The sequence below is a fragment of the Paramormyrops kingsleyae genome, chromosome 5 (genome assembly GCF_048594095.1).
Source record: "Paramormyrops kingsleyae isolate MSU_618 chromosome 5, PKINGS_0.4, whole genome shotgun sequence".
In the NCBI taxonomy this organism is placed as follows: domain Eukaryota; kingdom Metazoa; phylum Chordata; class Actinopteri; order Osteoglossiformes; family Mormyridae; genus Paramormyrops; species Paramormyrops kingsleyae.
The window spans coordinates 36,891,169-36,904,623 of NC_132801.1; the positions used below are offsets into that span (position 1 = coordinate 36,891,169).

At 40.8% G+C, this 13,455-nt stretch overlaps 2 protein-coding genes across 4 annotated transcripts in view; one reads left to right on the forward strand and one right to left on the reverse strand.

Annotated features, from left to right (window-relative positions):
- Nucleotides 1–1,962: 1,962 nt before the first annotated feature.
- On the reverse strand, nucleotides 1,963–5,559 carry cabp5a (calcium binding protein 5a). Its single transcript, XM_023791223.1, has 6 exons — nucleotides 5,489–5,559; nucleotides 5,020–5,050; nucleotides 4,432–4,575; nucleotides 3,314–3,423; nucleotides 2,986–3,133; nucleotides 1,963–2,106 (listed from the first exon to the last, which is right to left on the reverse strand). Exons 1-6 carry the CDS (start codon nucleotides 5,534–5,536, stop codon nucleotides 2,078–2,080), a joined length of 510 nt encoding a protein of 169 aa, XP_023646991.1. The 5' UTR covers nucleotides 5,537–5,559; the 3' UTR covers nucleotides 1,963–2,077.
- Nucleotides 5,560–12,201: 6,642 nt separating this feature from the next.
- Nucleotides 12,202–13,455, forward strand: part of taok2b (TAO kinase 2b) — a 30,923-nt gene continuing 29,669 nt past the window's right edge. For all 3 annotated transcript variants that reach the window (XM_023791202.2, XM_023791203.2, XM_023791201.2), the window contains exon 1: nucleotides 12,202–12,579. The gene's annotated coding sequence lies outside the window, so the exon portion shown is untranslated. The remainder of the gene's footprint in view (nucleotides 12,580–13,455) is intronic.

Below are 13,455 nucleotides of genomic sequence, written 5' to 3' on the forward strand. Positions count from 1 at the left end.
CTCAGTGGGATTCACTCTTACTGCATAGCCTTGGTCTGTGCTTGTGCCATTTGCATGTCCTCCCCATATTGCAGGGGTTTCGGCCATAGTGAGTGGGTATGTGTGTGTGTCCTGCTCCCATCCAGGGTGTTCTGTTGTTTTGTGTCCTCTGCTGCCAAGGATAGGCTCCAGGCCTCCTGTGACCCTGTTCTGAATAAATAGTTAGAAGATGAATGGAAAATCTGTATTCTAATTATATAATTAAGGACATCATGCTGATCAGCAAATGTTATCCGTCTTGGCCAAACTCTAGGTAAACTTTTACATACCTGTTGGTAGTGAGCTATAACATATCTATCTTTTTGAGATGCTGTCATGTTTTGAAGCAAAGCGCAATATCAGCATCATTCCACAAAAATGAATATGGCCGATATTGAATTGGATTATTCAGATACATTATGTAATTACTACACTTTTATTTATAGAAATACAAATACATTAATCATATATTGAACTTCAACCAGTGCTTGTTATTTCATGGGTTATTGTAAATAAACATTGATTGATATAATTCACATTTTGAAGATCTGCAGTTTTACAGTGATTGAAATAAGCTAAAAGTCAGCACATGTACAGGCACCTGGAACAAACTGCTTTGCAGGCTCTCTGTCTCACTCTCTTTCTCACTGACTTTCGTTATAAATTCACTGCAGTGTTGTGATTAAATCCAGATTACAGGAGTTTATATCCTCTTTCTTGCCTTTACCTATTTAATCCCCAAACTGGAGATATTCTGGACAGATACATTTCCACCATCTGTTCCTAAAGAGTTCCCATTATATGGATTAATGGAATCATTTTGATTTTCATGGAAATGAAATGTTTACAGACATTGTTGGGTTTATTTCATGTCTAAATCGATTACCAAAGTGATTTTTATTTATGTTTGTGTAAGAGTTTGGTTTAAATAAACTGCAAATAGTTTAATAAAGGCATATGTTTAAAGAAGGTTGTGAAAGTATTATGTTTCTATTTCTATAAAATATAATACAGGATAAGCAGTTGGAAGATAGATGGGTGGATGAATTGATATTTATACATTATTGTGTTTCATTTTAAGATATATGCAGTTCTTTGGAACATATTACAATTATGCTCAAAGACTGACATAATACCAATATGTGTTCACTTATATCTGCAAACTCTATATTTATGTTTTTTGTGAGGGGTCCCAGATTAGCAATATATTTAATCTGTTTTTCCCTCTCTTTTAATTTATATGCTATTAATATTTATGTATTTACTTTTTATATTTGGTTTTTTTTCTATTTTAATCCAATTCTGTATCAGATTTATTTTTGCTTTTTTGGTGTCCTGTTATGTCTTTTATTTTTTCTATTTACTGTATTTTTGATTTAGTTAAATGAAATATGTATTGACTAGACACCTGTAAATCTGGGGGTTTGAATCCCACCTCTGTATTTGTATCTGATTCCTCAGGCTACTCCTGTTTCCTTCCTGAGTCCAAAAACATCCAGGTTAGGTGACGTGTCTCTGAATTGCTTATTGAGTGTGTGGCCTTCAATGGCCTAATATCCCACCCAGGGTGTACCAAGTGATAGGATCCAAGCTGACCATGACCCAGTACTGGATGAGAGCTTGTGGAAGGTGGCTAGACTATCATCAATTAATATCAATTTAGGAACTGAATAAAGAGAAGTTTTAACATTTTCTTTATTGGTTATCATAACATTGTACATTCACAATGGGCAGATTTTAAAGAAAGACACACAGCTATTCCATTCAGAGGGGAACAAACGACACAATTAATCTATATAAAACTAAATTCATATTTGGAAGTGTTAATTTTTACAGTGATAAGGTTTGGCTTTAGAAACAAGGGAAAACAGGATACAGGTGCAAGTCAATGGGGTTGATTGTGCAATACAAGAGATACACTACAACAACAGAGAAACACATGAGGACAATAAGGGTAGGGCAATTAACAATTAACATGTTACAGGTGAACATACTAGGCAGGCCTGACACATTCTTCCTTCCCTTTGTTCTTATTCCACATTTTTAATTCTTCTGTCTTTTATTGGCAAGACATCATTCTTACAAATTCTTTAGAAAAAAGGAAAAAAATCAGCATCATTTATAGGTTGATATGAAATTGTTATGAAATGCAACAACATAAATGTAGACATACTAATACTAATAGAAAATTTTTTTGTTTTGTTTTGTATTATATTAATAAAATAACCTCATTAATGATCATCATTGGTATGGATCAAATTGCAATGAATGACCAAATTTTTGGTAACCTAATTACTGATGATCTACTGTACATTATATTTTCAAGAGTATAGGTTTGAGTATGTGGGAGGACCGTGTGTTTTGGGGGGGGGGGGGGGGGGTTGTACCTGATTTGGTCACTTGCAATGTTGAAACCTAACCAATGCTGTTGAACTAAATATCAGCATACCCCGTGTGAAGAGCTGTATGAAGAGTTGTATGGAGAGCTAACGCTACTATTTATTTCTTGTTGCTTTTTTGTTCTTTCTTTATACAAATTGCATCCAAACAGCAGGTATTTGAATGGCTATACATTTTCACATTTTTTCAAGTTCAAATACTCAAAACAACTGTTTCTCTAGCGGTGGGTCATGACCCAAAAGTGGATCTTAACTGGGTCACCAAGTGTGTGGTTAAAAAATATTTAGGATTTTTTTTTATTTTTTTTATTTCTTTTATTGGACTATTTGAAGAACATGCGTTTCTGATTAAGGCATGAAGGCACCATGCTACTGTTACTGCACTATTTTTGCTGCACTATTTTGTGTGGTATCAGTTTGGTTAAAAAAAAATTAAATTTGGGTCATAACTTTATAACCAAGGAAAAATGTAGGTCCTGCAGCTTAACCAGTTTTGAACCAATGCTCAACACAGCACGGGAGTGTCTGCTTTCTTTGTTGCTAATTGTTGCAGAATTTCCATTCTTACCCTCAAAATCCACTGAGCCATCCCCATTGTTGTCAGCCTCCCTGAGCACAGCGTCAATCTCTCTGTGACTCATGTGCTGTCCCAGTAGTTTGTTCATGACGCTCCGCATTTCCTCCATGCTTATCTCTCCATCTCCGTCCAAATCAAACTTTTAAGAAAATGAAGTAGAAGTCATTTTAGTAAGTGCACATGTAGCTAATTGGATGTAAAAGAGAGAGAGAGACAGCTAAAGCAGAGAATACAAAAGCAAGAGCTTATTCTCTGATTGAATCCTGTGTTTAGGGTAAATCATTGGCAGATATGACTGCTACACAGTGCTTATCCTCACTTCTTTGAAGGCATCCTTTAGTTCCTTTAGTCCAATCATGCCAGCGGTTTCTGCCAGGAGTTTTGGGGCCATTAATTCCACAAAATCTTCAAAATCCACCTTTCCTCCCACTGAAGAGTGATGGGAATTGGAGTCAGACATTAGCTGCAGGTTCCTGTGTGTTTATCGTTGACGTGTAGAGGGTTAAAAATGGTGTCTTACATGATAGAAAATAAATTAATTCAGCTAGTGTTCAGTGCACTTCATTTTAATTTGATTAAAACACTATTTGTACCATGCCAAGTCTGGACACCAGCTGAGTTTTGAAAATTCCATTTTCTATCTATACTATTTGTTTATAATAATATAATAAAAAAAAAAGTTACATTTATATAGTGCCTTTGACAAACCCAAAGCCCAAGGTAAACATAACATAGGAATAAGATGTGTTTCCATCTAATCTTCTTGACTTGTCTGGCATACAGATAAACAGGTGATTAAAAATATAATATCAGTCTTGCATGACAGAAACATTCATTGGTCTTGAATAGCGAGATGGAGGGAGGATGGAGATGTTTTCAAAGTCCTGGGACAAGCTTGTCGCTCTTCTGAACGCAGTTTGTTATTGATCGATAATTAATCTGTTAATGGTTAATCACCAATGAACTGCAATCATTTAGGATGGGTAGATGTATACATACATATACAGGCTGTCAATGGTTCTTAGGGATAGAGATCTGTTTGTCATCTTTTTTAGTGTTTATTAAATTCTTATTCATCTCTTTGATATGAGAGACTTATGTTCCAGGACATTTATATGGACACCCAACAGCTATGCACTAAAGGCATTTATACTTCCAGATACAATACTTTTAGTGAAGTAACTCACATGGAATGAAAAGATGCAGCCCCCCAATTTCACTCAGCCTAGTATCTTAAGCACTACAACACCTGCTCATAGCAAACCATACTGAGTAGCATCGATTGTTCACTACTCGCAGCTACTTTAAAAATCAGAGGTGAATTAAAACTTGACTTCTTTGTCCATTACAAAGAATAAATAATCTTGCTCTGTGTTGTACCCAGCTTGCTAAGCAGATCCTAGCTCATCATAAGCGATACTGTGTGGTGAGACTCACAGTTCATGTTGATTTTCTGGCTCAGCTCAGTGAGCTCCATCTCTGTGGGCATGTAGCCCATCATCCTCATTAAGTTCCCAAGGTCCTTGCAGCCGATCAGGCCGTCCTTGTCTTTGTCAAACTCATTGAATGCCTCTTGTAATTCTACAATAAGACAGGGAGTGTGCACATGAAGTTATATTGACTGATCTATGCTGCAGAGACAATAAGGACAGATACTAATGTGTGTATCTGTTTCACTGTATTATATAATTAAGTAGCATTAAATAGATTACCTTTTAAAAGGCTTTCCTTTCATCCAGCCAGTTGTGAAATACTAATGCTTGTGTAATTGTAAAATATTTTTTATAGTGTATGAAGTATATAAAATTTCTTAGAATGTTCCAGATTCCCCATTATAAAGTCAGGGGGAAATATTTATCAGTGACTACTGCCTCTAATATTTCAGAAATTTGAACAACAGGAGAAATATATCATATTTGATATTCATATCCTAAATGATCATTACTCACAAAATTTATATGTCAATGGAATGGACAGGACAGCTAGAAAAACTAAAAAGAAGCAGACTGAAGGATTGGAGTTTACCTTCTATTTCATCATCTGCCAGTGTTCTTTCCTGAAAAGGAAAAGTTTTATAGTAATACACATACACAAAAATATATATTCTGGGTATACAAATGAAAACATGAATGAAACAATTTTGGTACATGTTATACAGTCAGTCTCGTAATGCAATGCTTACAACTACAAAGAATGAATGATAATTTTATGAAAATTATTGAAAATGCCTGGCTGCATGACTGAAATAATTGCAATGTAGCTGTACCACCTACTGTACATTCAGTTATTTAAAACATTCAAAGAAGTAAAAAAGAAAGCTTTTTGGAAGGTACATGATGTATATTTTATTACACATATAAATAGAAAATAAAATGTTGATGCATTCTTTGTCATTCAGCAAAAAACATTCAAATTAAGGTTCTAGAAGGGTTTCATGTTATTCGTGCACGTCACAATATAGTCAATACAGTCAAAGCAGCGACAGAAAACTTACAATATTTTTCCCTCCTCGCAGGAAGATGCATGCTGTCCTTAAACTCATAACTGATGGAGTTACACTGACTTTGTGAGGTGCCTCTATGTTACTTTCTTCTGAAGCGTATGTATATTTAGTCAAATGCAGGTTTAATCCACCGTTCTGTCAGAATATCTCCTCCTTTCTCGAGAAAACAGCATTGCTATTATGATGATATTCTTTACATAAACCAGACCAATGACAGGGCAGATAAAAGCGACATGTGTAACAGAGAGGCGTGGAGAGAGTGGCTGGAGGAGGAGGAGCACTATGACACCCATAGAGGTTTATCTGTAATTATCAGCCACATCCATATTTTTTATTAAACACATTTAGAATATTGGAGTATATTGATCATTAGTGTAAAATGCCTTAGATTCCAAATACAGAATAGTAAATCATGGGCTTTATCATAGTACTGATAGTTACATTCTCTGGACGGAGAAAACATAGGTATGGTTTTGGGATCGATCCACCACTGCTGCTGCAGGTGCTTTGCTTGATAGGACAATAACTTAAAAATGTCTGATGGATCTTTCTCAAACATTGCAAATGCACCGTATGGGAGATGAAATGAAACTGATTCAATTCTGAGAGAGATGGCCCCAAAATTGAAGCAATGCCGCTCAGTGTCAGCAAAGAGAATGGTGAAAGACATTTGATCTTGTGAATGTGATAAGTCAAAAAATATTTGATGGATCTTATTAATGCTTCACAAAAACATCATGTGGATGAAGATCTACTCCGGTGCATTAGTGACAGCCATAGGCATCGCTAGGTCCGATCACTTGGGGATATAGCCCTGAGTATTTTAGCCCTGATGCCAATCTTCCTTCTAAAAAAAAAGGACAAGCCCCAGGTAAACCTAACTTAGGGCCTGAACTGATCTTTTCAATAGCTAGAAACACCCTAGTGACAGCAGAGAGAAGGATGAGTTTGTAAAAAGCTTAACCCTGTGAACAGAATACACACACATATACACTCACCTAAAGGATTATTAGGAACACCTGTTCAATTTCTCATTAATGCAATTATCTAATCAACCTATCACATGGCAGTTGCTTCATTCCATTTAGGGGTGTGGTCCTGGTCAAGACAATCTCCTGAACTCCAAATTGAATGTCAGGATGAGAAAGAAAGGTGATTTAAGCAATTTTGAGCGTGGCATGGTTGTTGGTGCCAGACGGGCTGGTCTGAGTATTTCACAATCTGCTCAGTTACTGGGATTTTCACGCACAACCATTTCTAGGGTTTACAAAGAATGGTGTGCAAAGGGAAAAACATCCAGTATGCGGCAGTCCTGTGGGCGAAAATGCCTTGTTGATGCTAGAGGTCGGAGGAGAATGGCCCGACTGATTCAAGCTGATAGAAGAGCAACTTTGACTGAAATAACCACTCGTTACAACCGAGGTATGCAGCAAAGCATTTGTGAAGCCACAACACGCACAACCTTGAGGCAGATGGGCTACAACAGCAGAAGACCCCACCGGGTACCACTCATCTCCACTACAAATACCGTAGGAAAAAGAGGCTACAATTTGCACGAGCTCACCAAAATTGGACAGTTGAAGACTGGAAAAATGTTGCCTGGTCTGATGAGTCTCTATTTCTGTTGAGACATTCAAATGGTAGAGTCAGAATTTGGCGTAAACAGAATGAGAACATGGATCCATCATGCCTTGTTACCACTGTGCAGGCTGGTGGTGGTGGTGGTGTAATGGTGTGGGGGATGTTTTCTTGGCACACTTTAGGCCCCTTAGTGCCAATTGGGCATCGTTTAAATGCCACGGCCTACCTGAGCATTGTTTCTGACCATGTCCATCCCTTTATGACCACCATGTACCCATCCTCTGATGGCTACTTCCAGCAGGATAATGCACCATGTCACAAAGCTCGAATCATTTCAAATTGGTTTCTTGAACATGACAATGAGTTCACTGTACTACAATGGCCCCCACAGTCACCAGATCTCAACCCAATAGAGCATCTTTGGGATGTGGTGGAACGGGAGCTTCGTGCCCTGGATGTGCATCCCACAAATCTCCATCAACTGCAAGATGCTATCCTATCAATATGGGCCAACATTTCTAAAGAATGCTTTCAGCACCTTGTTGAATCAATGCCACATAGAATTAAGGCAGTTCTGAAGGTGAAAGGGGGTCAAACACCATATTAGTATGGTGTTCCTAATAATCCTTTAGGTGAGAGTATATACATAGATACATAAGTGTGTTTTCATGGGGCCCAAAATTCTTAGTGGCATCCCTGTTTGATAGGCATTTCATTGAATTTGAATGCAATACATGTGAAAATATTAAAAATGTATTGTGTGTGTGTGTATATATATCCATCCATCCATCCATTAACATCCGCTTATCCGAGGTCGGGTTGTGGGGGCAGTAGTCTCAGCAGGGAAACCCAGACTTCCCTCTCCCCGGCCACTTCCTCCAGCTCCTCTGGGGGAATCCCGAGGTGTTCCCAGGCCAGCCGAGAGACATAGTCCCTCCAGCGTGTCCTGGGTCTTCCCCGGGGCCTCCTCCCAGTGGGACATGCCCGGAACACCTCACCAGGGAGGTGTCCAGGAGGCATCCCAAACAGATGCCCGAGCCACCTGATCTGGTTCCTCTCAATGCGGAGGAACAGCGGCTCTACTCTGAGTCCCTCCCTAATGACCGAGCTCCTCACCCTATCTCTAAGGGAGAGCCCAGCCACCCTGTGGAGAAAACTCATTTCGGCCGCTTGCACTCGCGATCTCGTTCTTTCGGTCACTACCCACAGCTCGTGACCATACTAGGGTAGGAACGTAGATCGACTGGTAAATCGAGAGCTTTGCCTTTTGGCTCAGCTCCTTCTTCACCACGACAGACGGATGCAGCACCCGCATCACTGCTGACGCCGCACTGATTCGCCTGTTGATCTCCCGCTCCATCCTTCCCTCACTCGTGAACAAGACCCCGAGATACTTAAACTCCGGAGAGAGCACTCCACTCTTTTCCGGCTGAGGACCATGGTCTCAGATTTGGAGGTGCTGATCTTCATTCCAGCCACTTCACACTCAGCTGCGAACTGCTCCAGTGAGAGCCGAAGGTCATGGTCTGATGAGGCCAACAGAATCACATCATCTGCAAAAAGCAGAGACCTAATCCTCAGGTCACCAAACCGGACACCCTCAACGCCCTGGCTGTGCCTAGAAATTCTGTCCATAAAGGTTATGAACAGAATCGGTGATAAAGGGCAGCCCTGGCGGAGTCCAACCCTCACTGGGAACGAGTGCAACTTACTGCCGGCAATGCGGACCAAGTTCTGACACCGGTTGTACAGGGACCGAACAGCCCTTATAAGGCAGCTCAGCACCCCATACTCCCGGAGCACTCCCCACAGGACTCCCCGAGGGACGCGGTCGAATGCCTTCTCCATGTTCACAAAGCACATGTAGACCGGTTGGGCAAACTCCCACGCACCCTCCAGGACCCTGCCGAGAGTATAGAGCTGGTCCACTGTTCCACGGCCAGGGCGAAAACCACACTGCTCCTCCTGAATCCGAGGTTAGACTATCCGACGAACCCTCCTCTCCAGCACCCCCGAATAGACTTTACCAGGGAGGCTGAGGAGTGTGATCCCCCTATAGTTGGAACACACCCTCTGGTCCGCCTTCTTGAAGAGGGGGACCACCACCCCGGTCTGCCAATCCAGAGGCACCGCCCCCGATGTCCACGCGATGCTGCAGATGCATGTCAACCAAGACAGCCCTGCAACATCAATGGAGGCGCGGAACATGGCCCATTCGGACTCGATGTCCCCCGCCTCCCCCGGGGCATGGGCGAAGTTCTGCTGGAGGTAGGAGTTGAAACTCCCCCTGACAGGGGATTCCGCCAGACGTTCCCAGCAGACCCGCACTATACGCTTGGGTCTACCAGGTCTGACCGGCTTCCTCCCCCACCAGCGGAACCAACCCACCACCAAGAATGTAATAGTTCTGCCCCTCTCTTCACCCGAGTGTCCAATACATGCGGCCGCAAGTCCGACGACACGACCACAAAGTCGATCATCGAACTTCGGCCTAGGGTGTCCTGGTGCCAAGTGCACATATGGACACCCTTATGCTTGAACATGGTGTTCATTATGGACAATCTGCACAGAAGTCCAATAACAAAACACCACTCGGGTTAGGAGAGGGGGGGGAGTCCCTCCCAATCACGCCCCTCCAGGTCTCACTGTCATTGCCCACGTGAGCATTGAAGTCCCCCAGCAGAACAAGAGAGTCCCCGGGAGGAGCGCTCTCTAACACCCCTTCCAAGGACTTCCAAGGTATTCTGAGCTGCCGTTTGGCACATAAGCGCAAACAACAGTCAGGACCCGTCCCCCCACCCGAAGGCGAAGGGAGGCTACCCTCTCGTCCACCGCGGTAAACCCCAATGTACAGGCGCCCAGCCAGGGGGCAATAAGTATGCCCACCCCAGCTCGGTGCCTCTCCACGTGAGCGACTCCAGAGTGGAAGAGGGTCCAACCCCCTTCGAGGAGACTGGTTCCAGAGCCCAGGTCATGCGTTGAGGTGAGCTCGACTACATCTAGTCGGAACCTCACAGCCTTCCATGTCCCTAGAGCTAGCTTCTGCAGCCGAGGATTGGATCGCCAAGGTCCCCGCCTTCGGCCACTGCCCAACTCACACTGCACCCGACCCCTATGGTCCCTCCTACAGGTGGTGAGCCCATTGGAGGGGGGACCCACGTGCCTTGTTCGGGCTCTCGCCATCGAGCCCCACCCCCAGGTCTGGCTCCAGGGGGGGCCCCGGTCACCCGCGTCCGGGCAAGGGAAATCGTGGATCCAATATTTTATTCATCATTGGGGGTCATATATATATATAGACAGTGTTTTAAATAGGGGTGCCACTAAAAATTTTGGGCTCCATGAAAACAGACCATAGTGGGCTCCCAACAACCCAGACCAATTTTCTCCAAAATTTTTGGAATCGCCCTAACGACAACCCCCACCCACCCCCGTCAACAGTGGCCCTGATTTCAAACATATGCGATAACTTTCAATTTTGACACAAATTTCGAGTATGTTCCTATAAAATGTATCTTCCTATAGGCCCTAAAGGAAAGTGCCATAATGTCATCTACGGTACATACATTTTGTATCATAAAATCCTGTTTGCATGACACTTTTGTATGAGTCATAATGCCTATGTTCATTAGTCTGGTTGTGATCATATTTTTGCTATTTACTTAATTTAAGTCTAGGCAGATATCATATTCAACTGAAAAGTCTCACCAGTTTTAGAGAACTGAGTGAAAATAGAAACCTTACTAGAGCCAAAATGAATGACCAGAACTGCTCATTTTAGGTTACATACTTTAAACACTAGTGTGCTTTCAAAAGGGACTGATTTGTTTACCATTCCAAGTTTAGCCTTATGGAAAATCCTCTTGACTGCTCCCATTTTTTTCACAAAATATACGTAGTTAATTAAAGTCTTCAAAGCAATAATAGAATCACAACTAGGGTGTATTCAAAGAAACTTCTGCAAATTACTTTTGTGGAAGCCTCCAGGATCTGGAGCTAAGTTATAACTCACAATTTAATTCATTTATAGTATTTCAATTAGCGTACACTACACTAGTTTGGAAGTGATGAGACATGGAATATGTTTTGGCTTATATCTATTAGTTTACAAAAAGTGAAGCTGAAAAAGTGAACATTTCGGAATAGATTTAAAAATAATATTTTAAAAAACTAAGAAGATAGAAACTATTTGGTCTTATTACAGCAACCTGCAAATGTTTCTCTTCACAGCCCAGCCTCTGTAATTGGCTTAATGAGGTCACACACAAGACTTTCAGCTTGGCCTAGTCCCTACTGGCTACCTGCCACAGGATTTTATAGATATTCTCCAGTGGGCAAAAACAGAGGAAAAACTAAAAACTTCTACTGCAGAAAAATTCTGTCTTATGCCCTTTGCTCCCTGAAAAGGGGTCAATGTGAATCTAGCTTGAGATTGAATAGATGGATGAATGAAAAAAGTAATAATGTTGTCAGCTTTCCTCCTCCACCCCTGACACTACTGCGTGTGACTGTACAAGGACATGCAAGTACAAACTAAATATACTGAAAAGAGGAAACACAACTGAACGTTCTAGATGTAATTAAATAAGGGATACATTTTTAGCTTGCAGCACACTTCTGGAACTCTCTGTATGACGTACTGCAGATGTGGACATATCAGTGTGCAAAGAAAAAAAGTTGCTGTGATCCTGATTGGTTGCTGTTCAGTCTATATGTAGCAGAAGATGACAGGAACAAGACTCCCTTTACTATGTTTTTTGGTTACAAACTTATTAAACAGATTTTGTAAAGCCTGCACAGATAGACACATGCTATATATACAAAATTGATTAAACTTCTTTATTGTGTAAGCATAAAAGTGCAGTTTCATTTGTCTTGTTCAAGTTTTATGCCACATCTGTCTAATATGTTATATTTTACAAATAGCAGTTGTTAAATGGTGATGCTGTTTTTGATATTAATCACTGTAAGATCTATTACATTCCTAAAAGAGTACTTTATATAAAGCACAAACCATTCATGATGTAGTATATCATGGCACACGAATTTATTTTCCCTAGAGAAATTTAAGTGACCGGAAATAGGAGTCTTTTTTCCTAACTTTAACTTCCTATTTCCGGCCCGATCCCACCTCTGTCGCCATCTTGAATTTCTGAACAAAAACGGATGAGGAAGAACAGGGGAATAATAGCCTTCAAATAAATGAGACGGTAAAGACGAATGTAACGGCAAAATATGAACGAAAGGGGTGCGGAAGAGGAGAACCGCCGCGCCCCGCGTTGAAGCAGAAAACCGTTAGGTAGTCAGCTATACATACAGTTAAGGAGGCAGATCGAAAGAATTTATTAGGAGAGAAGAGGAAGAGATACACAAGGGGAGCTTACAGTAAAGAAAATGGATCGTACAGATTGAGTGCAATTTGTGTTGTAACGGGTGGAAAAAGTGGAGAGGGCAAAGAATTTTTTGGGGGCTAGCACAGCTAGCCAGGATCACAGTAAGCCGCGGTAAGATCATTTGTATATGCTTTGAACCCGTTATATCAAGTATCTTCTATATAGTGCATATATATTAGTGAACTATAGCTAGCTAGCTAATTCAGGCGTCTGTTTGATTGACTGACAGTCATTGTTGTGGCTTGATAGTTAAATTCTCAGTATTTTAATGAGTTCTTCCCTACTGTAACAATAGAAATTTTTCATTTTTGTCAAGTTACGTATGAATGCTTTGGTTGCTTGTATCCTATATTACCCGCATGTAGATTTTCTTGCTCTTAGCTATCTGCTGCTGTAACAGTCTTAGCCATTTTTGAGATGTCTTATAAAAATGTAGAAAACTTCAGACATTTTGTTTCCTCTATGCTATATTCATATGCAATTTGTTTATTAATTCGACTTATTAGTAGAATCTGGTGCAAACAAGTTGTGCTTATAGCCAGGTTAATCTGACTGGTTCTGACTAACGGATTAAAAATGCACGCAGCAGTTAATCGTTTTATTTTTTCCTTTTGCACTGGACGCTGCAAACTTGCAAATGTGTATTTAATTTGAGGATTTATCTGTACTTGTGTGTCTACGCTGACACCGCCGTAATTTTTAAGTACATCCACCTGTCAGTATGGTTTTGATTAAACTAAATCTAAGACTGCTGTTTTTTTGTGCATGGTTATAATTTTTCTGTCATATTTAATTTTTCCTCACCTGCTTATCTGTAATCTCACTTTACCAACCGTTTCTTTGGCTTTGGATGTATTTATATGCCGGTTTTATGGGACGCAGCGGCAGTGTTTAGTTAATTTGTTCTCCGTTGAATTAGTTATCGGTGTTATTAATTCCGAGACCTTCACGCAAATTGTCACACGGTTTAAATTAATAGTCATTTAA

Coding starts and splice junctions, on each gene's coding strand:
- cabp5a (XM_023791223.1), bottom strand. CDS start 5,536: ATGAGTTTAAGGACAGCATGCATCTTCCTGCGAGGAGGGAAAAATATT. Junction 4,576..5,019: donor GGCAGATGATGAAATAGAAG/GTAAACTCCAAT, acceptor GTCTTATTGTAG/AATTACAAGAGGCATTCAAT. Junction 3,424..4,431: donor CCAGAAAATCAACATGAACT/GTGAGTCTCACC, acceptor ATCACTCTTCAG/TGGGAGGAAAGGTGGATTTT.